The 23,684-nt window shown below is 38.2% G+C and overlaps 1 protein-coding gene across 1 annotated transcript in view; it reads left to right on the top strand.

Moving 5' to 3' along the window:
- Positions 1–23,684, top strand: part of MICU2 (mitochondrial calcium uptake 2) — a 134,207-nt gene that overhangs the window by 25,257 nt on the left and 85,266 nt on the right. Inside the window, exon 2 of the mRNA XM_014837139.3 lies at positions 2,376–2,520. Coding sequence (XP_014692625.3) covers positions 2,376–2,520 — 145 coding nt within the window. The remainder of the gene's footprint in view (positions 1–2,375; positions 2,521–23,684) is intronic.

Below are 23,684 nucleotides of genomic sequence, written 5' to 3'. Positions count from 1 at the left end.
AAGCAGTGCATGGGTCCACACCCAGGATCTGAACTGGTGAACCCTGGGCCACCAAAGCAGGACATGCAAACGTAACTGCTGTGGCACCAGGCTGCACCCGGTAAAAGGCGTTTTTAACCAGTCATGAGCAACTTAGATCTTAGGAAGTGTAAAAGAGCCAAGGATTTGGAAATATACTGTATGTCTTTATAGATTATTTACTTCGTTAATCTTTTTTTTTTTTTTTTTGCTGAGGAAGATTTGCCCTGAGTTAAAATCCCTTGCCAATCTTCCTCTTTTTTTTTTTTTTTGGCTTGAGGAAAATTAACCCTGCGTTCTGTGCCAGTCTTCCTCTATTTTGTGTGTGGGTTGCCATCACAGCATGGCTGAGGAGAAGTGTGCTGAACTTAACCACTAAGCCACAGTGCTGGTCCCCGTTAATCTCTTAATAGACTATATATTTACATTAGTATGATAAATATAACTATTCTCTAAGCTAATAATGAATATGGCCATGTTCAGCTTCTTTCATTTCTTCTAATAAACTGTGTTCTGTCTTATATCTGGGACTCATGCTGTGACGTTTACTGAGAAGACTCTTATCCTCCCTTCCCTATCCCATCCAGTTACTTTCTATAAATTCCCTGCCAAAGCCCTCAGCACATTCTGGTAGGAATTAATGTTTGTCTTGTTTACCACTATTTTTTCTACAGATAGTATGTTAAATAAACTGATAATATATCTGTTACTGCCTATAGATATTGATACATTCACACACACACATATATGTCTGCCTCATGTATAAAATTTTCAGAAAATATTAATAAAATTTATTTTTCTGATTACTAGGATAAGCGTATGGACTCATGTAATTAAAACATGCCCCTTGAGTTGTTTTTATAGTGATAATTTAAGGAAGAAGAAAAAGAAAGACGTGAATAGACAAGTTCTAGAGAAGATAGGAGTACAGATCACTGCAGTATTACTGAGCATTCTGTGTATGTGTGTCCAGTATTCTAATAGGCTCTGTGCAGAACACAAAAGTGGTCGAAAACTAACTGCTCAGGGAAACCAACTGTCCAATTAAGGAGGGAGAATTAACACTAGTCAGAGAACTGAGATCAGCCAAAAAGGAGCTGCTGATGACTTTGGAGAGGTTTAAACAACTGGAATTTGTACTTTTCCCCATTTCAGTTCTAGTCAGTGAACATCATTTGTGTGTCAGGGTAAATAATAGGGTCAGTAGTAAGTGTGAAAAGGGGGTGGTGTGTCCAGGAACGATGTTGTGGTCCAAGTTAGAGCAGTGCCTTAAGGAAAGCAAACCAGGGTGAGAGTGTGCTGTTGAATTTCACAGATAATACTCACATTCTGTGTCAAGATTACTATATTGACCTTGGTATCTGTGTCAAGTGGCATGTCATCTTCCACTCTACCTAGGACACAGTGCCCAGCCATGGGTAGGAGAATAGTGTGGTAGTTAAATATTGAAATACTTTGAGTCAGACACCCCTGGTTTTTTATCCTGGCTCTGCCATTTACTTTACAGTTTCCATATCTACGGTGGTGTCTATTTTTCAGTTATTGTGAGGATTAACTAAGTAATCCATGTAAAGTATTTAATTAATACAGTGCCTAGCACATAGTAAGTGCTCAACGGAAGTCTAACAATAAAGATTTCGATATTATCTCTATCAGCATTTGAATCAAGATCTAGGTCCCACTGTCTGAGATACGAACTCTTACATTAACAGTATTTTACCTATTCTTGTTCGTGTTCTTCACTCACAGTGTGAATGTATTTCTGAAAGCAGAACTATTTTGCAGATATGATGTATGCTGTCTTTATGAAAACACAACTTTACGTGCTCTGTTTGTTGCCTACCTCTCTCTCTGATCTGATCTTCTGCCATGCTGTTCCTTGAACACACCAAGCTTATTCCCATCTCGTAGTCTTTGTTCTCACTTTACCTCTTGCTTAGAGTGTTCTTCCTCCAGAGAGCCCCATGGCTCACTAGCTGCACTTCATTTAATCTCTTTAAATGTCACCTCCTTAGAAAGGCTTTCCTCGATTATCCTGTCTAAAATATTACTCTTTATCACTTTCTTCTCCTACTTTATATTTCTTTGTGGCACTTCTCACTGTCTTACTTTTATACTTTTATTCCTTAATTGTCCTTCTCCCATTCTGGAATGTAAGTTCCCTCAAGTTAGTCTTATTCAGTGCCTAAAACAGTGCATATTAGGCACTCAGTAAATATTTGTTAAATGAATGATTTAAAAGTTTGAAGATTGTTAGACCTAAATGCTAAAATTACTCTTTAAACATTATTCTTGAAGTAGCTAACTTGGGAAATCGTACTGAAAAAATCTTAAATTGCAATTTCTTTTCCTTTTAGAAAAATGTTGACTATGGTGAGATGATGGGGAAATTGTCTCTTCGTAAACAGCGCTTCATGCAGTTTTCTTCACTGGAATATGAAGGAGAATATTATATGACACCACGGGACTTCCTCTTTTCAGTAATGTTTGAGCAAATGGAACGTGAGTTTTTTGTTTTCTAAGTTTAAAAAAAATCAAACATTAGGGCTGAAAAACCTATTTTTGAGAATTGGTAACAACTTTTCTTCATTTTAATTATCATCATTCTTTGTACCTTGCATTTACTTATTATTTAGACTTTTCAGTCCTTGTGACATGAGTGTAGTTAAAACTTTTATATGTATTTATCTGAGAAATAGTTGTTATGTATATGGGGTTTTCTAAAGAAAAACAGGTAAATTTTTAAATGTCACTAAATATGTTATTAATAGAATAATTTATCCAGAGTGTTAGTTTTCAGTGTTATGATGTTTTAAATTGGGTCAAAAAAAAGAAACTAAATTGGAGCAGTTAGGAGGGCCATATAATGTAGTCATGATGCCATTGATTAAAAAGCCCTGAAAAAATAGAATGAGAAGCAAAAATCCAAAAGCTGTGCTTACATAATTTTATTTCGTAAACTGTCAACTCTTAGTTATTCCAAGTGATATCAGAAATTCTTAGTTTTATTACCCAAACTAGTCCCTTTTTACTTTGAATAAACTAGATACAGTCCTATCCTCTGTGCCCTATTTTGCAGAAGTGTTCTATGAAAACTTCTTGGCTTCCGGATACCTTTCAAAGTGTGCTGGAAGTACTGTCTTATCAATAGCTGTATCGTCATGCGTTGCTTAACGACAGGGATGTATTCTGAGAAATGTGTTAGGCAATTTCATCATTATGTGAACATCATAGATTGTACTTAAACCTACATAGTATAGTGTACTACACACCAACTCTTTATGGTACTAATCTTATGGGACCACCATCATATACACAGGCTGTTGTTTATGGAAACGTCATTATGCAGTGCATGAATGTATATGAAATGGGTGAAATGGGCTAGGGCAAGATGAGCAGTAAGAAGTGTAGATTGAGTTGAAAAAGACTGAGAAGTCTTGGGAAGGCATTATTAATATTAAGGGACGACTTGAACAAAAACAAAATGAATGATAATGGCGTGTTCTAGGGACAGTAAGTTCACCAATCACTAGAACCAAAGGATTGCATTGGGGAATAGTGAGAGATCAAATTGAAAAACAAATAAGGGCCAGATTGTACAGAGGATTTCAGTGACCCTATGCAACCACTAGAGACATTTGGTGGCAATGGGTGGACTTCATCTTGAATGATGAGGAAGCAATGAAGGTTTACAAGCAAGAAAATAAGGTGGTAAAATATATTTAAATTGTTTTGGTACAGCTTCTTTGGAGGAAAGCTTGGCAGAATGCATCAAAAACCTTAAAAATATTTACTCACTTTGAATGCAATAAGTTCACTCCTCGAAAATTTGTCTAAGTAGATCATGGGGAAATACTAAAAGATTTTTTTTTAAAGTGGTTTAGCCTCTTCAACATGTAAAGAACTTGGACATTGTTACTCCCATCCTCGTGGCAAGAAAAAAGCTGAAGAACTAAAAGTCAGCAGCTTTTCTTAGCTCCATCAGTGAATTGAGACCACAGGGCACACAGGCTGTACTGGAGACAGGCAGATGCGGAGAAGTAGAGCCTCCTTGGAGCGGAAACTGTCCAGAAATCACCACTGGTGCCCAGATACCACCACTGGAGCCAGCATCTGGTAGAAATATTTAAAGAGTAATTGGCTAATTCTTAGAATCTGAACACAAACTGACTTGAGAGAGAAAAACTTGTGAAGACCCAGCCGTGAGGGGCCCATATACTTTTATGAATTTTACCTGGAGGAGCCCCACCAAGTTCTCACAGTGAAGATCAGAAAAATTCTCTCCTTCCCTCAGGGGCAGGAGAAAAGCAACCATTTTGAAATACTTCTAGAGCATTCTGTTCTCCTTAACAAAGGCTTGCTGAGAAAGGAAACTGTTTTACCAAAGTCTAACCCATTGGTGTTTTACCACAGTCTAACCAACCTGGAGGAATGGAAATACCCAACTTCAGCCACCTCTAGCCTTTCGGTCTCACTTAAGAGGGAAAAACAAGAAAACCCAAAAAACTAAAAGTACTTGTGAAGATCACAACCCAGGGAGACAGGCTCACTAACAGGCTGAGACCTAATCATAAGATTATAGAATACTTCCCCTCTCCCCACAGCTCACCACACATCAGTAGGGCTCCTGTATAACAGGGGAATATAGCTGAAAGAACTGCAGCTTTCAGACCTTATGTAAGAAGTTTCTAGGGAAATGAAAACAAAACGGAAGACAAAAACAAGGACGCCAGAGGAATTTTAGCCTCTGACACCTACAACTACAGCATGCAGTAAATGTAGCTTGATGCTAGCCAGATGAACATAGGACCTCACACTAAAGACCTGTCTACCTCAGTAGCATTTACTCAGTACATCATATCTGGCTCTCAGCAAAAAAAATCAAATGGCATACTAAAAGGCAAAAAGCACAGTGAAGAGACAAAGCAAGCATCAGAACCAGATTCAAATACAGCAAAGATTTTGCACTTATCAGACCGAAAATTTAAAGTAACTGATTTATATACTAAGGGCTCTAACAGAAATTGTGCACAACGTATAATAACAGATGAGTAATGTAGGCAGAGATAGGGAGACTCTTAGAGTCAAAAGGAAATGCTATAAATAAAAAACAGTATAACAGAAGTGAAGAATGCCTTTGATAGACTCATCAGAGTAATGTCCTGGGCCAAGGAAATAGCAGTGAGATTGAAGATATATTAATAGAAACTTCCCAAACTAAAAAGAAAAGAGACTGGAAAAAACCACAATCTCCAAAACTGTGGGACAATTCAAAAAGAGTACCAGGGACATAATGCCACTATGAGAAGGAGAAGAAAGAACAGAAGAAGTATTTACAGTACCAATGGCTCAGAATTTCCCAAAATTATCAACACCAAACCACTGATTCAGAAAGCTCAGAGAATTCCAAGCAGAATAAATACCAAAAAATCTACACCTAGATATATCATATTTAAACTGCAGAAAATCAAAGACAATCTTGAACGAAGCCAGAGGAGGAAAAAAAATCTTACCTATAATAATGTTGTATGTCAATTATATCTCAATTTAACAAAACAACATTAAAAAAACCTTACCTATAGAGAAACAAGGATAAGAATTACATTATACTTCTCTTTAGAAACCATGCAATCTTGAGGAGAGAAGGGTAAAATATTTAAAATTTTGAGAAAAAATTCACCAACCTATAATTCTGTATCCAGTGAAATTATCCTTTAAAAGTGAAGGAGGAATAAAGAATTTCTCAGACAAACAAAAACTAAGGGAATTTGCCATCAGTACACCTGCTTTCCAAGAAATGTTAAGTTCTTCTGAGAGAAGGAAAATGATACAGATCAAAAACTCACATCTACATGAAGAAAGTAAAAGTTGGAAATGGAATAAATGAAGATAAAATCACTTATTTTTCTTAATTCTTAACAGATCTAACATAACAGTTTATTCAAAATAATAAAAATAATAATAGCAATAACATACTGGATGATCATAGCTTATAGATAAGTGAAATAATGCATGATAGCAATGTTAAAAGGAACAGGTTGGAGGAATTGGGAATACTCTTAAGTTACTTGCACTACCCATGAAGCGGGATGGTGTCATTTGAAAGTGAACTTAGGTTACTTGTAAATGTATATTGCAAACTTTACGGAAACCACTAAAAAAAGAAGAAGAACAGACCAAGCCCAAAATCAGTAGAAGGAAGGAAATAATAAAAATCAGAGCAGAAACAAAAGAAATAGAGACTAAAAAAACGAGAAAAAGTCAAACTAAGAGCTGGTTCTTTGAAAAGACAGACAAAATTGACAAACCTTTAGCTACACTTACTAAGAAAAAAGGGAGAAAGCTCAAATAAAATCAGAAATGAAAGAGAAATTACAATGGACACCTCAAAAATACAAAGGATTATAAGAGAATACTACAAAAAGCTGTATGGCAACAAATTGGATAATCTAGAAGAAATGGATAAATTCTTAGAATCATGAACTTTCCAAAACCAAATCACCAATCTCCAGTATGGAGATCAAAACAGTAATCAGAAACCTTCCAAAAAATGGAAGTCCCAGACCAGATGGCTTCCCTGGTGAATTCTACCGAAAATTAAAGAAGACTTAATACCTGTCCTTCTCAAGGTCTTCCAAAAAATTTGGGAGGCAGGGAAGCTTCCTAACTCATTCCATGAGGCCAATATTACCCTGATACCGAAACCAGACAAGGGCAACACAAAAAAAGAAAATCATAGGCCGATATCACTGATGAGCATAGATGCAGAAATCTTCAACAAAATACTGGCAAATCGAACAAAACATTAAAGAGATCATACACCATGATCAAGTGGGATGTATTCCAGGGATGCAGGGATGGTTCAACATCCACAAATCAATCAATGTGATACACCACATTAACAAAATGAAGAATAAAAATCACGTGATCATCTCAATAGATGCAGTGAAACCATTGACAAGATGCAGCATCCATTTATGATAAAAATTCTGAAGAAAATGGGTATAGAAGGAAAGTACCTCAACATAATAAAGGCCATTTGTGACACACCACCAACTAGCATCATATTCAATGGTGGAAAACTAAAAGCTATCCCTCTGATAACAGGATTAGGACAAGGATGCCCACTTCACCAGTCTTATTCAACATAGTACTGGAAGTCCTAGCCAGAGCAGTTAGGCAAGAAAAAGAAATAAAAGCTATTCAAATTGGAAAGGAAGAAGTAAAACTGTCATCATTTGCAGATGACACAATTTTATATTTAGAAAACCCTAAAAACTCCACCAAAAAATAATTAGAACTAATAAATGAATAAAGTTACAGGATACAAAATCAACATACAAAAATCAGTTGTGTTTCTGTACACTAACAACGAAATAGCAGAAAGAGAAATTAAGAATACAGTCCCATTTACAATTGGAACAAAAAGAATAAAATACCTAGGAATAAATTTAACCGAAGTGGTGTAAAACCTGGATACCGAAAACTATTAAAATGTTGTTGAAAGAAATTGAAGAAGACACAAAGAAATGGAATGATATTCTATGCTCCTGGATTGGAAGAATTAGCATAGTTAAAATGTCCATACTTCCTAAAGCAATCTACAGATTCAGTGCAGTCCCTATCAAAGTCCCAACTACATTTTTCACAAAAATAGAACATTGAATCCTAACATTTATATGGAACAACCAAAGACTCCGAGTAGCGAAAGCAATCCTAATCAAAAAGAACAAAGCTGGAGGTATCACACTCCCTGATTTCAAAATATACTACAAAGCTATAGTAGTCAAAACAGCATGGTACTGGCACAAAAATAGACACACAGATCAATGGCACAGAATCAAGAGACCAGAAATAAACTCACACACCTATGGACAGCTAATGTTCGACAAGGGAGCCAAGAACATACAATGGAGAAAGGAAAGTCTGTTCAATAAATGGTGTTGGGAAAGCTGGACAGCCATGTGCAAAAGGATGAAAGTAGACTGTTATCTTACACTGTACACAAAAATTAATGCAAAATGGATTAAAGACTTGAATGTAAGGCCTGAAACTATAAAACTTCTAGAAAAAAGCATAGAGGGTATGCTCTTCAACATCGGTCTTGGCAACATCTTTTCAAATATCATGTCTCACCAGGCAAGGGAAACAAAAGAAAAAATAAACAAATGGGACTACACTGAGCTAAAAAGCTTCCACACAGCAAAGGAAACCATCAACAAAATGAAAAGACAGCCTAACAATTGGGAGAAGATATTTGTAAACTACATATGTGATAAGGGGTTAATACCCAAAATATATAAAGAACTCATACGTCTCAACAACAAAGAAGCAAACAACCCAATTAAAAAGTGGGCATGACATCTGAAGAGACATTTTTTCAAAGAAGATATACAGATGGCAAATAGGCACATGAAAAGATGTGCAACATCACTAATTATTAGGGAAATGCAAATGAAAACTACAATGATATATCACCTCACACCTGTCAGAATGGCTTCTGTTAACAAGACAAGAAATAGTAGATGTTGGAGAGGATGTGGGGAAAAGGGAACTCTCATACAGTGCTTGTGGAAATGTAAACTGATGCAGCCACTATGGAAACAGTGTGGAGACTCCTCAAAAATTTAAGAATAGAGCTACCATATGATCCACCTATTCCACTTCTGGGTATTTATCTAAAGAACACACAAAAAAAATGTGTAAAGGTGTGTGGACCCCATGTTCATTGCAGCATTTTTCACAATGGCCAAGACTTGGAAACAACCTAAGTGTCCATCAGTGGATTAATGGATAAAGACGACAGTGTATATATATACAATGGAATACTACTCCGCCAGAAAAAAAGAGGAAATGTTGCTACTACAACAACATTGGTAGACCTTGAGGGTATTATGCTAAGCAAAATAAGTCAGATGGAGAAAGTCAGGTACCATATGGTTTCACTCATAAGTAAAAGATAAAAAAAACAACTACAACAAACACACACATGGATACTGAGATTAGATTGGTGATTACCAGACGGGAAGAGGGTAGGGAGGAGGACAAAAGGGGTTATAGGGCATATGTTTATGGTGATAGATGGTAATTAGTCTTTGCTTGGTGAACAAGATGTTGTCTACACAAAAATTGGAATACAATGATGTACATCTGAAATTTATATACTCTTATAAACCAATATTACCTCAATAAAGAAAGAAAGAAAAGAGATGTCAAAAATTGAAAAAGCTTTAGTTAAATTGACCAAGAAAAAAAAATGAGAGAAAACTCAAATTATTAGAAAAAGAAGTGAAAGGAAGCATTACTACCAACCTTAAAGAACTCAAAAGGATTATAAAGGAATACAATGAACAATTGTATGCCAATAAATTAGATAACTTAGCTGAAATGGGCAAATTACAGTTTTCTCTCATTCTAGGGTATTGTCTTTTCACTCTCTTCATAGTGTCCTTTGCACAAAAGTTTTTGATTTTGATGAAGTCAAATTTATCTGGGGTTTTTTTGTTGTTGCCTGTGTTTTTGGTGTCATAGATGAGAAACCATTTTCAAATCCAAAGTCAGGAAAATTTGCCCCTGTTTTCTTCTAAGAGTTTTATGGCTTTAGCTATTAAGTTTAGGTCTTTGATCCATTTTGAGTTAATTGTTGTAAATGGTGTAAGGTAAAAGGTTGCAACTTCATCCTTTTGCATGTGGCTCTCCAATTGTCCCATTGCCATTGTTGAAAAGACTATTCTTTCCCCATTGAATTGTCTTGGCATCCTTTTCGAAATTCATTTGAGTATAAATGTGTAGGTTTATAGGACTCTCTCTTCTATTCTCTTGATCTGTATGCATGTCCTTTGCCAGTGCCACATAGTCTTGATTACTGTAGCTTGCTATTTAGTTTTGAAATCAAAGTATGCGTCCTCCTACTTAGTTCTTCTTTTTCAAGATTCTTTTGGCTATTTGGGGACTCTTGAATTCCATATGAATTTTGGAATAGGTTTTTCTATTTCTACAGAAATCACCATCAGAATTGTAATAGGGATTGCATTGAATTCATAGATTGCTTTTGGTAGTATTGTCATCTTAATGATACTGTGTTCCAATCCATTAATACAAGATGTCTTTCCATTTATTTAAATCTTCTTTAATTTCTTTCAGCAATGTTTTGTAGTTTTCAGTGTACAAATTTTACACCTTCTTGGTTAAATTTATTCCTAAGTATTTTTTTCTTATTGATGCTATTGCAAGTGGAATGGTTTTCTTAATTTCCTTTTGGGATGATTCATTGCTGTTGTATAGAAATACAACTGATTTTTGTGTGTTGATTTTGTATTCTGAAACTTTGATAAATTCATTTATTAGCTTTAACAGTTTTTTGTGAATTTCTTAAGACTTTCTACACATAAAATCATATCTTCTACAAATAGAAATAATTGTACTTATTTCTTTTCTATCTGGGTGCTTTTTATTTCTTTTTCTTGCCTAATTGCTCTGGCTAGAACTTTTCATCACATGTTGAATTGAAATGGCAAAAGTAGGCATCTTTTTCATGTTCCTCATCTTACTGTTAAAGTTTTCAGTCTTCATCATTGAGTATAATGTTAGCTCTCATTTTACATTTTTACCCTTTATAATATTAAGGAAGGTCCCTTCTATTCCTAGTTTATTGAATTTTTTGTCATGAAAGGGTGTTGGATTTTATCAGATGCTTCTTATCCATTGAGATGATAATGTAGGGGTTTTTTCTCTTTCTCTTAATGTGGTATATTGCATTGATTTATTTTCACATCTTGAACCACTCTTGCATTCCAAAGATAAATCCCATTTTGTCATGGTGTGTAATCCTTTTAGTGTGCTGGTGAATTCTGATTGCTAGTATTTTGTTGAGAATTTTTACACTGTTATTGGTAAGGAATTTTGGCCTATGGTTTTCTTGTAATGTCTTTTTCTGGCTTTGTTATCAGGGTAATGCTGGTCTCTTAGGATAAGTTCAGACATATTCCCTTCTCTTCAATTTTTGGAAGAGTTTGAGGAGGACCAGTGTTAATTCTTCTTTAAATGTTTGGTAGAATTCACCAATGAGGCCATCTGGTCCTGGACTTTTCTTTGTTGGACAGCTTTTTGACTGCTGATTCAATCTCCATACTTGTTTGGGCTTATTCAAGTTTTCTACTTCTTCTCGAGTTCATTTTGTTAATTTGTTTGTTTCTAGTTGTCCATTTAATCTAGGTTATCCAATTTGTTGGCATACAGTTGTCCATTGTATTCTCTTAGAATCCTTTTTATTTCTCTAAAATCAGTGGTAATGTCACCGTTTCATTTCTGATTTTAGTAATTTAACTTAAGGCTTCTCTTTTTTTTTTTTTTTTTACAGTCAAACTAGCTGAAGTTTTATCAATTTTGTTGATCTTTCCAAAGAACCAACTTCTGGTTTCATTGATTTTCTCTATTGTTATTCTTTTTTTTTTTTTTTTTTTAAGATTGGCACCTGGGCTAACAACTGTTGCCAATCTTTTTTTTTTTTTTTTTTTTTTTCTGCTTTATCTCCCCAAACCCCCCCTGCACACAGTTGTATATCCTAGTTGCAGGTCCTTCTAGTTGTGGGATGTGGGATGCCGCCTCAACGTGGCCTGACGAGTGGTGCCATGTCCGTGCCCAGGATCCGAACCCTGGGCCCCCGCAGCGGAGTGCACGAACTTAACCACTCGGCCACGGAGCCAGCCCCTCTGTTGTTATTCTATTCTCCATTTTGTCTCCACTCTAATCTGTATTATTTCCTCTCGTATGCCAGCTTTCAGTTTAGTTTTCTTTTTCTGGCACCTTAATGTGTACAATTAGACTCTTGATTTGAGATGTTTCCTCTTTTTTAATGTACATTTTTACAGCAATAAATTTCCCTGTTAGCAGTGCTTTTCCTGTGTCCCATAAGTTTTAGTATGTTGTGATTTCATTTCCATTCTTCTCGAAGTGTTTTCTAATTTCCCTTGTGATTGCTTCTTTGACCTATTTAAGAGTATGTTTAATTTCCACATATTTGTGAATTTTCCAGTTTTTTCTATTTCTAGTTTCATTCCACTGTTAGAAAAAAACACTTTGTGCGATTTCAATCTTTAAATTTATTGACTTGTTTTTTGAATTATTCTGTGGTTGTCCTAGAACATTCCATGTGCACTTGAGAAGAATGTATATGCTGATATTCTTAGGTGAAGAGTTCTGTGTGTCTGTTAGGTCTAATTAGTTTATAGTGTTGTTCAGGTGTTCCAGTTTCTTATTGACCTTCTCTGTAGTTGTTCTATCCATTGTTGAAAGAGGAGTATTGAACTCTAACTATTATTGTAGAACTTTTTTCCCTTCAATTCTGTCATTTAGGCAGGTTTTTAAAAAGTATATAAAGAATACAGCCCATTTTTTTCTTATTTACATATAACTATAATAAAATACAGTCTGCACGGATCTTTGCCAAATTACTAATAATTTACGCTTGGCTTTTGGAATTAGCAGTTTTTATAGTTTCTTTTTGTTCTTTTAATTTTCTAATTCATCTGCAGTATTTGTATAAACAAGAAAAAGTTAAAAACACTTCTTAAATGTACATTTAAAAGATAAGTGAAGCAAGAATAGCTAGTTACAGAGATTTTTTTAAATAAGACCATTGACCAAGGATGAGAATGCAGTATCATGGAAGTCAGGAAATGTTTGGTCAGTAGTGTGGGTGTTCTAGAATGGTGTAGTAGGAGACAACTGGGAAGAGGCTGTTGGAGAACATGAGTCATTAGGAACTTTGGTAAATCAGGTTTGAGAGAGCAGTCGCAGTTAAAGAGAAAAGTAAGAGGAAATGAAAATGGCAGGTATAGATTGTTTTTTCTAAAGGTTTTTGTTCTAAAAGGTACAAAACAGATGATGATAGTATGAAAAAAAACAAAGGATAATGAAATAATTCTTTAGAAGTACTTTTTAGCCAAACACCTCTTGGTTATCAGAAATGTCTATGCTGTGTCCTATAATTTATGCTCATTTTTTTCAGATTAGGATTTCAAGTAGGGGTTGTAAAAACTTGATCAGCATCTTCAAAGTATTAACATGTCATATACTTGTAAATAATGTGTATTAATGTCGGTTTCTCTTCACCTATCTCAGTGGTTCTCTCCTTTGACTTTCTTTCATTAAACATTTGTATTCTCTTCCTCCTATAAGATCAACTATTTACTCTTATGCTTAATGTCATTAAAGAATTTCCCTTTTGTGTTCTTTCAGTTGAATCTAACTTTTGCCTTACCTTATTTTAGCCATAGGTCTGTGCTATTTTTCTAATCAAGTTAAGAGTTTATGTGGCTTTTTTTCTTTGTTTCATTATTGTTGTTCTTATGCGACCCTTGATTTAACCAATTTAGGTTCTTATAATGCTTCCACTTTTATTATTCATTGGAATGCAATTAAACTGTATCAGAAAGCATTTAGCTAAATCAAGAATTCACTAATATTGCAGACCAAATAATGCATCCTTTATGCACATGATATACTTCATCTTCATTTTTCATCATGGATAAGAAGAAGAAGAATCTTGATTGCATTCCTACGGATCACGGTGAACAGCAAAACAAGGAAAAACAGAGCCAACCCAATGACCCATGATCTTCATGTATAAACAGAAAGAAAGAAAACAATCGGAGATTTATTAGATCCTAAATTCATTATTACCTGGTATTAATTTTTCTGGATTTTTTGCAAATAATGCACTTTATTAATAGTAATTGATGGAGCTTATTTAAACCATCTCCCCATGCCTCTTTCAACTGGATGCTGGCTGCTCGTTCTTCATTCTATGCTAGGTTTGGGGAAGATCAGTGTCATTCTTAACCCATTGCATACTCTAAAAACAATAAAAACATGCTCCATTGAGAATTAGGTTATCTAGCTAAAACACCATTTTCCCTTGTTTATGTTGTTTTCTACTGAATTCCAAGTTATGGTGGTATTCTCTACTAAATTTCTTTAGCCTTACCGTTCTTTAGTTCTCCTCAGTTCCAGCGACCATTCTTACCTGTTTACATCCCACGTCCATTACCTGGAATTGCACCAGTTCTGAAATCTCAAATTACAGAATCTCACTCTCTGGCAACAACTTATTAATTATCCCCCGACTTTCTAATACCCAACACACCTGTTCTTGACCTCATAAAAGCTTCTAATTCCCATTATTCCATTATTCTGAAACTCTTAGCTCCTTCTGGATCTTCTTCCTTCCTCGTCCTGTGTGGTTTATCATTTTGCTTTCGATTATCTTTCTCCTTTGTCCTTCTTATTAAACCCAGCCTGCTATGAACTGTTGGAGAAAATCACATGATTGGAGCCGCTTAATTTATGTTCTTCAACTTCACCTAGATTCTCCAAAGCATTTTACAAATCCCTAATTAACTTTCTCCCAGTGGTGCTCCTCACCCTACTAAGACTAATCTCCCTACCACCTCCTCTAGTTCCATCATTCTTTTTATCTTTACTGTCTCATTCTTTGAAACTTCGAAATAGTCTCCTGTCTTTACCATCTTGAAAAGTCCCTAGCATAATCTCACTTCTCTCTAGCTGTTCTCTTACCAGCCGGATTTCAGCCATTCATACTCCTTCCTTTACATCCCACTTATTCTTTGGTGCATCAGTCTTGCTTCCTCTCTCACCTCTCTACTGAATATTCTCTTTTTATTATTATCAGTGACTTCCAAATTGCCAAGACCAATGGCTGCTTTTTCTGCCTACTTAATTCACCTTTTAGGAGCATTTACCACTGTGAACTACTCCCTCCATGAAACACTTTTCTCCCTGGGTTTCTGTGACACAAATTTCCTGGTATTGTTCTAACTACTGTATTCATTCCTTCTCAGTTTCTTTTGTGGTTTCTCTTCTTCCTATTGACCCTTAGATGTCAGTGCCCTTTTCAGCTCTTCTTGCCTTATACATAATCCCTGAATGATTGTATTGGCACTTATGATTTCAACTGCTTAAGTGGTTGTGTTACTTTAGATATTTTTCTCTTTAGCGTCAAATTCTCTGCTGGCCACTAGAAGTACATATCTTGCTATCTACTCGACACTTAACACTTTTGTATTATCCCCACAGGCATCTGAAACTCAGCATGTCTAAACTGCATTCATCATCTTTCCCATCCAATCTTTTCTTTTCCTGTGTTCTCTTTCTCTATGATGACACAACCCTCCTCACTTTCCTAAGTCACTCAGTCTGTTGGGAGTTTTCAGACATCTCCAGCTCTCTCATCTTTTTATCCAATCCATCACCAAGACTGCTTATTCTGCCTCCTTAATTTCTCTTCCATTTACCGTTCTCTGGTCTTATTTCCTTTGCCTTAGTTTGGGCTCTCAGCATTTCTCCCCTGGATTATTGCAGTAGCCTCCTCTCTTTTCAGTCTAGACCTCTTTTTTTTTTTCATACCAACAGTTTGATCCTTTTACTCTCCTTAAAATTATTTGGTGGGTCCCCTAACTTTTAGTTTAATATTCAGAGCCCTTCTTGCTCTGACTTGTGCCTCCTTCTAGCCTATGGATAGTACTTTGCTTCAGTCACACATCACAACTTAAAAATGAGCTCTTCCATGATAAAACTATATATATAAGAAAACAACACTATATCATTGTCATGAGAAAAACAGTTAAATTTTACTTGGAGAAACATTATTAAAAGAAGTTAAATTTCTTATGAATTTTTCTTATCATAATTTTAGCATGCTGCTTGTTTTAGTAGAATATGATGTTTGTTGTGTTCCTTCTACGTTGTAATTTTAGTCAGTTAATTTTGGCATCTTCAGAATTAAAAGTTTGCTGAACATGTGTTTAGAAGTACCATAATATGTCTTTATATTTTTAGAAAACTGTATTACATTAGAAAACAAAAATTTTTTGGTCAAGCATAATTTTCCTTTTTGCCTTAATGGCCAACATGCTTAAATGTATTGCTTTATTGTTATATAATGTGTGCAACTTTACCTTAGAACAAATGCTATTATAATAGCATATATAGAGGGATATACGGTGTCTTTCTAGCTTAGTAAATTTTGTTAAGGACACTCTATTTCAATTCATTTAGTCATACAGAGCTACATTTTTATTTAGCTGACCAAACCAAGGCAAGATGCACCGAAGTGGGTGAAAGATACACCAAGATTGTGGGGGTTTTTTTCCATCTCATTTGTAGACATTGCCAAGAAAATATAGGAAAGACTGCTACAAAGTCAGCACAAATTGCAGGGAGGGGACTGTCCAACTCCTCAAGAGCCACAACATAAATTTCTAACCCTCTCTCCAAAGGCTCTTTTCATAAAGATGCTATCTACTGCCACTCTCTTTTTCATAAATCCAAATTAGATAGATACTTGAAGCTGATTTAAAGAAATTTAACATTCAAGTGTTTTATAAAGTATAAAATTATCTGCCCACCACTATCACCTCTCTAACCTAAACACGTGTTACTCTCTTCTTAGCTCACTCCATTCCAGCCACACTGGCCTCCTTGCTTTCCCTCAGATACAACAGACATTCTCCCACTCTAGAGCCTTTGCCCTGGATGTTCACTTTGTCTGAAAAACAATGTCCAGACGTATCCTTGGCTAATCCCTTCCGTTTTTGCTTAAATGTCACCTTCTCAATGAAGAAATGCAATCTTCACACCACACATGCCCCCGTCTCATTCCATTTAGCTGCCTTTTCAATTCCTCTTACCTTGTTCAGTTTTTTTCTATAGCACTTGTCACACTCCAATATCCTATATGTAATTTACTTATTTTTGAAGTTTATTGTTTATTTTTTGTCCTCTCCCCCTAGAATACTTGTTCTGTGACAACAGGGATTTTTGTCTCTTGTGCTCAGTGACATAAACCAAATGCCCAGAATAAGAAGTACTTGGCACATAGTAGGTATTTATGAATAAGAGTTTCTCTTAGATTCCCAAAGGAGATACTGAGTGAGCAGTTAGATACACAAACAAGTAGGGAAGAGAATTGAACTGGAAATGTAAATTTAAGTGTCTTAAGTAGATTAGTGCTGTTTAAAGCTAAGAGATTTTATGAGATTGCGAAAGTGAGTTTGGATAAGAAGTCAAAGGGATGAGCCTCTGAGGTATTCCAGCATTTCGAAGTTGGAGATATGAAGGAAACCAGTAAAAGAAAGTGAGTAGGAGCAGCTAAAAAGGATAGAAGGAAAGTAGCATGTTGTGAAATACAAGTAGAAGAAGTGTTTTAAGAGGAGGGAAGAATTGACCATGAAGAATGCTGATGAGGCATCAAGTAAGATGAGGACTAGGAATTGACTGTTGGATTTGGCAACCTGAGGGTTATCGGTGACCTTTATAAGAACAGTTTTGGTGGAGTGGTGTGAAAGTGAAAGCCTAGCTAGAATAGGTTTCACTGAAAATGGGAAAAGAGAAAATGGAAGAAACAAAAATATACACTGAGGAGTTTGCCATAAAGGGAAGGAGAGAGATGAAGCAGTAGATGGAAGTGGAAGTGAGATCAAGAGAGGATTTTTATTAAGATGGGAGAAACACTAGTACATGTGTTGGCAGATGAGAGAGGAAAACTTGACAGTGCAGCAAGGAGAGGGAAAAATTTCTAGGACAAAGTACAAGAGTCTAAGAACACAGGAAGCTTAGCTTTACATAGGAGCACAGAGAGTTCCTCCACAGTAGCACAAGAAAAGGCACACTACCTGGTGGGAGCTTGTAGAAGTTATCTATTTTCCTCAGTGAATTAAGAAGCCAGGTAATCAGCTGAGAGTGAAAAGGGGGAAGGTATTTGAGGTCTGCAGAAATAGTCTTCTAAAACAGTAAGAGGGTTGAGGATGGAGAAGTATGATATGATTGCCAGTAGCCTTATTAAAATCCCACTTGAGGTTATTACTTATGAATTTAGAATGAGTGATCAACATGATTGTGGTTATTTTTCACCACCATGTTCAGCTGCACAAGTGCTGGCATGGAGTAGGCAGAGTTGGATCTAACCAGGGCTGGAGTTAGCCAAGAGCATATGGCAAAGTGAAATAGAGGCAAGGGAATTGGTGTGTGTGCAAGGAAATGATTATAATCATTGTCCATGAAAGCTGAGCCAGGTGGGAAGTTACAACATAAGCAGGCAAGGAATAATGAAAAGATGGTGGTATTAAATAGATTGTGGGGCCCAGTGGCATCAAAGGATGGTTGGAGTTGGCATATATAAAAGAGGGGGGAAAGGAATAATGGGTATTATTATATAGTACAGGTCCTAGAGTACGACATAAACTGTGTTTGAATACTGGCCCCACCAATTGTGGGGGGGGGGGTGGGCGGGGGAGCGGGGACAGACAGTTATTTAAGCTCTTCGAGCCTAGATTTCCTCATAGTAAAATGGAAATGCTAATAGTACCTACCTCAAAGTGTTGTAAAGATTCAGTAATATAATACAAGTCAAGCACTGAGGTACCTGCCTCATGGGAAGCTCTGAAATTTTAGCTACTTTATATTATTGTTACTCTTATTAGGGAAAATGCAAAAATATTGGCAGTTGTCATATCTGAATTCTCCAGTTATGAGTGATTTTAATTTTTTTACTTTTCTATATTTATAGATTTTACAATAAATATTATTCTCATAATTGGGGGACCCTCACAATAAGTATTTTTAGTTGTATCTCAGCTTTAAGTTTCAGTGGTTTAAAACTGAAAACCAAAAGTTAATGATTTATGTAGTTTTGGAAAGTCAAAAGTGTCTGGGGTGAGATGATAGTGAATTTTTACCTTAAGAACTCTTTCCTAAAATAGAGAAAACAGATATTTGTAGCTCCCGTTTGTGCAGCTACACTTCATAATCATTATTGGCAATATTATTTGAGGGAAAACTAAGACATTGCTACCCCTACTCTCTAAAAATATCTGTTCCACTTCTTGTTGGACTCTGATTTTAGCTTAATTCCTTGAAAGTCTTTTTTCCTCACATTCAGGAGCCCTTTTATAATATAAATCCCCTCAAGAATGAGGTCACAGCTTAACTCTCTGTTAATAATAGCCAAGTGTAAGCAATAATGGGTCATAGACTAGATGTCGGGAGCGTCTGGGAAGAGAGGAATAGGCCAATAGAAAGATACTGCAGCAATTTTGCCGCATGCTGGTCTTGACTGTTCCTTAGCTCTGTATAGCACATGCCCTTGCTTATACTTACAACACAGATTTTGCTGCAAGTAAATAAATAAGCCAAATTCGAATTAGCCCATTGGCATTAACGGTTTACTCTGAAAACTCTGACAAGGGTTATAATTAGGATGACCATAGAATTTGTTACGGTGCATGTGCCAGGGTTGCTTGGTGAGCCTGTCTTTGTGGATTTATCTTGGTCTTTTATTCCACAAATGAATTTTAAATTCTAAAATTGTTGCAGTTAAAATATATAGTTCTCATCTTTGCCACTATTATAGCTATTTGATTTGGGGCTAGTCTCCTAATCTCTCTGAGATTGTTTCCTGCTGTGTAAAATTGGGTATCATTTCATTCTTTCTAATCAAATGAGCTAACAGAGAATTTCCCAAACTTGCTTGATAGTAAATTCACCTAGGGCGCTTGTTAAAAATCTCAGGTCTTGGCCCTGCCTCTCCTTGATCGTTTTGATTCAGAAAGTCTGGGATAGGGCCATGGAAACAATCACCACCACCCCCTCTCTCTCTCATACAGCCATGTGCCACATAAGGACGTTTTAGTCAACGACAGACCACAGACAATGGTGGTCCCATAAGATTAGTACTATGCAGCCTGGGTGTGTGGTAGGCACTACTGTCTAGGCTTGTGTAAGTACACGATATGATATTCGCACAACGAAATCTCACAACGCATTTCTCAGAACGTATTCCCATCATTAAGCGACGCATGGCTGTATTTCTGTTTTTGTAACAAGCACCGCCCAGGTGATTGTCTTGATCAAACAAGTTTGAGAAATGTTTAAACAATATATGGTTCTTCTGGACGGTCATTTTGGCTGCTTGGCTGTGTTCATCATCCGGAGAGAAGTTCTAACCACTGGGTCGGGGCCTGGGTGACAAGACCGAGAAGGACTCAGAGGAGTCGCTGTCCCCGTTGTACAAAGGTGAGTCTGAGGCTCGGCCGCGGTGCCGCCGGAGATGATCCGTTCCAGGGTCAGTATGAGAACCGCCGGCCCGCTCCCGGCCTCCCTCTGTGCGCAGGCCCGGATGGTGGCGGCCATGCTGATGGAGCCGGCTGACGTGGAACACTTTCCTTACAAAGAAGAAAGTTACTGAAGGAAAAGTTCAGATACAAGCAGTGAGTCCAGTACATTCTCAGCAATAGACTTTGTTCCGGAGTCACATGCACCATCCTGATCCTGTTGCAGGCAACCACGCAGGAATCTGGACACGGCCCCTTTAAGAAGGAACGTCGCCTCTCCGCTGCCCGTCGCCCCTCCGCTGCCCCCGGAGCCAGGATACCATTTCCCAGCGCCCCCTGCGGTGCTGCTCTGCCCTTGTTCCAGGAGGTTCTAATGTGGCGCTTTTCTTCGAGGTCTTTGGACCTGTGAGGACTACATTGCCCAGAGGATCCTGCGCCGAGCCATGTCAGCGTTGAGCCAATGAAGGCTCAGGAGAGGGGTGCTTCCGTATGTGCCATTACAACGGGGCGGGACTTCCGGCGTCCCCCTCTTGTCAGTTGTTTTGGTTCTTCTCAGGTCTGTTTCCCTCCCAGAGGGTCTGGGGCTTTGGATCTGCCCCAAGGAGGTTATGGGGGTCGTCATCCCTGCGGCGCAGAGGTGGGCCTGAAGCTCCGGCTGCAGCGACTCTGCCTCCAGGTCCCTGCGAGGCGGCGCCCGGGTCCTCCACCCACTCTGCCCCGAGGCCAGTGGTGGCGGCCGCGCAGAGGGAACCGGCTCAGTGTGTCCTTTGAAGACATGGTTGTCTACCTCTGGGAGGAGTAGGGTCTGCTTGATGAGACTCCTAGATGCCTGTGCCACGATGTGATGCTGGAGAACTTTGCCCTTGTGACCTCGCTTGGTTGTTGGTAGGAATGGAGGATGAGGAGGCCTTTTCTGTGCAGTGTGTTTCTGTGGAACAAACGTCATTGGGCAAGACTCCAAAGCAAGGTCGACCCATTCAGAAGACTCACCCCTTTGAGAAATGTGTCCTGGTTGGGGGAGAGATTTTGTACCTGGCTGAGTACCAAGGATCACGTCTTGGGCAGAAATCATACACCTGTGAGGCAGGTGGAAAACAGTGGTTCAGTCCAAACCTCCACTAGCGCCAAAAGCAAACCGATGAGAAGCCATTCGGAAGGGACATGGACAAGGCCTCATTTGTGACAACCTGTAAAATCCATGTGTCAGGGAAGCGCTGTACTTGTGGGGAAGTTGGGAAGGACTTCCTGGCCCTGTTGAGTCTTCTCCAGCATCAGGCCACTCTCAAAGAGGCAAAGCCACATGGCAGTTTCAAGTGTGGGAAGGCCTTTCATAGTGAAAAAAGTCATTACAAGTATAGTGAAGATGGGAAATCAGCCAGCTCCAAATATAAACTTTTTCAGCATCAGCAAGTTCACACTGGAGAAAGTTACGACTGTGACAACCCCTTTAAGCAAAGCTCCATCTTTAGTAATTGCCAGAGAGTTATAGGAACAAAGTCTCACCAGTGCAGTGAATGTGGGAAATCCTTTAGCCAAAGCTGCAGCCTCATTCAACACTACAGAATTCATGCTGGAGCAAGGCCTTATAAATGCAGTGAATATGGAAAAGCCTTCAGCTCAACTTCAGACTTGTTCAGCACCTACAAATTCACACTAGAGTGAAGCTCTATGAATGTGGTGAATGTAGGAAATCCTTTAGTTACAGCTGTCTCTCGTTAAACACCAGAGTGCACACTGGAGCCAGGCCTTATAAGTGTGGCAAGTGTGGGAATTCATTTAGCCAAAGCTCCAACCTCATTCAACACCAGAAAATTCGCAGTGGAGCAAGGCCTTATAAATGCAGTGAATGTGGAAAAGCCTTCAGCTACGAATGCAAACTTGTTCAGCACCTGCGAATTCACACTGGAGAGAGGCCTTATGAGCGTGGTGGCTGTGGGAAATCCTTTAGCCACAGGTCCACTCTCAATCAACACCAGAGAATTCACACTGGAGCCAGACCATATAAGTGTGATGAGTGTGAGAATCCTTTAGCCAAAAGTCCAACCTCATCCAGCACTGGAGAGTTCACACAGGAGAAAGGCTTTATGAGTGTGGGGAATGTAGGAAATCAACTAGTCAAAGCTCCCACATCATTCAACACAGAAAACTTCACACCAGATAACCTCATGAATGCAGCAGCTGTGGGAAAATCTTTAGCCAATGGCCTGTTGTGATTCAGTGTGAAACTTCACAACCCAGCGACACTTCCTTTTGTGCTGCAAACTTGGGAAAGCCTTCATCTAAAGGTCTAAACCTTGTTTTGCCACAGGAAGTCCACACAGGAGAAAGGCCTTTGACCTGCAGGGAACGTGGTATTTCTTTGTTCAGTGTAACAGAACTAGAGAGTCTTTGTGAGGAGTCATCTGCCTGAAGTGAAACCTCATACATCTGAGCATCCACAGTGGGGAGATTCCCCATAGTTCCAGGTTTGTGGGAAGCTTTTAGGAGCCTTGTTGCATGTTCTTCCCTGCCAGTTTCTGTGGTAGAAACCATTTTCCCTCTACCACCTGAAGTTCCACACAGTGTGTATCACTCACCCCAGTGTGCTCAGGGAAGGCAAATGTCTGTTTTCTCTCCCATTCCCTGGAGAACATTATTAATGTTCTGTGGGGTCTGATTCTCTCCTCTATTGACTAATTAGGGCATGATCCTGACCCAGTTTTGGCCAAGATCAGCCTGGGTAATGCCAGCGGCTTATGGCTTAAAAAGTCCAGTTGTGGTCTAACCTGCATTGCTGCCAAAGGCTGCCTAGGAAAGACTGCAGGTCTTTGTGGTCCTAATTTATGTCATGGATGCCAGGATTTTTGTGGGCCCAGAGGTCACGTGGAGAAGGGTATAGTTATTATGACAACCTCTAGTGTTTCCATGAGAAGTAGATCTTGGTTCCCTGTTCCCAGGGATGTCACATAATGTAAGCACTATTGGGGAAGCAGTACCCCAGGTACTGCAAAGGAATTGTGTGTCTTCATGTCTCAAGTTTGGTTTTTTTGATGTCTCTGGTTATAAGGCTACAGGGGCCACGCTGAAACCAGTTGTCCAGAAACACTGGATGTGATTGATTAATATGCACTGAAGGAGACAGGAGAGAGAGGATGCACCTCTTCTAAAGGTTCATCCACAAGATGTTCCCGTGATTGTGGCTACGCAGGATGAATGTGTAGTACACTCTATATGCCTACGCCCTCTCTGTTGTTGAGGCTGTTGTCAGAGCAACAAAGCTTTGTTTCTTCTGGCCTCACTCAGGACTGGTCATCTCAAGGATATTGCTGCATAGACAAGAAAATGGGAGTAGACAGAAGGGAGATCCTGTAGCCCAGGGATGTGGTTTTTGTGACCCAGCAGCTCTTCCTACTGACCCAGATAGAAATCATCCTTGCCACTTTTTTCTGCCACTGTTGCAGGGCTGCCCTTCTCGAGGCATGAAGAGAGAGATTGAGTTGATGCAGGGTTTCTAAACCTCTGGTTATGAGAAAAAGTAGGAGATCTAGACTTACATTT

This window comes from Equus asinus, chromosome 11 (assembly GCF_041296235.1).
Source record: "Equus asinus isolate D_3611 breed Donkey chromosome 11, EquAss-T2T_v2, whole genome shotgun sequence".
NCBI classification, from domain to species: Eukaryota; Metazoa; Chordata; class Mammalia; order Perissodactyla; family Equidae; genus Equus; species Equus asinus.
The sequence above is the reverse complement of the archived record's forward strand: the minus strand, read 5'-3'. Positions and strand labels throughout refer to the sequence as shown.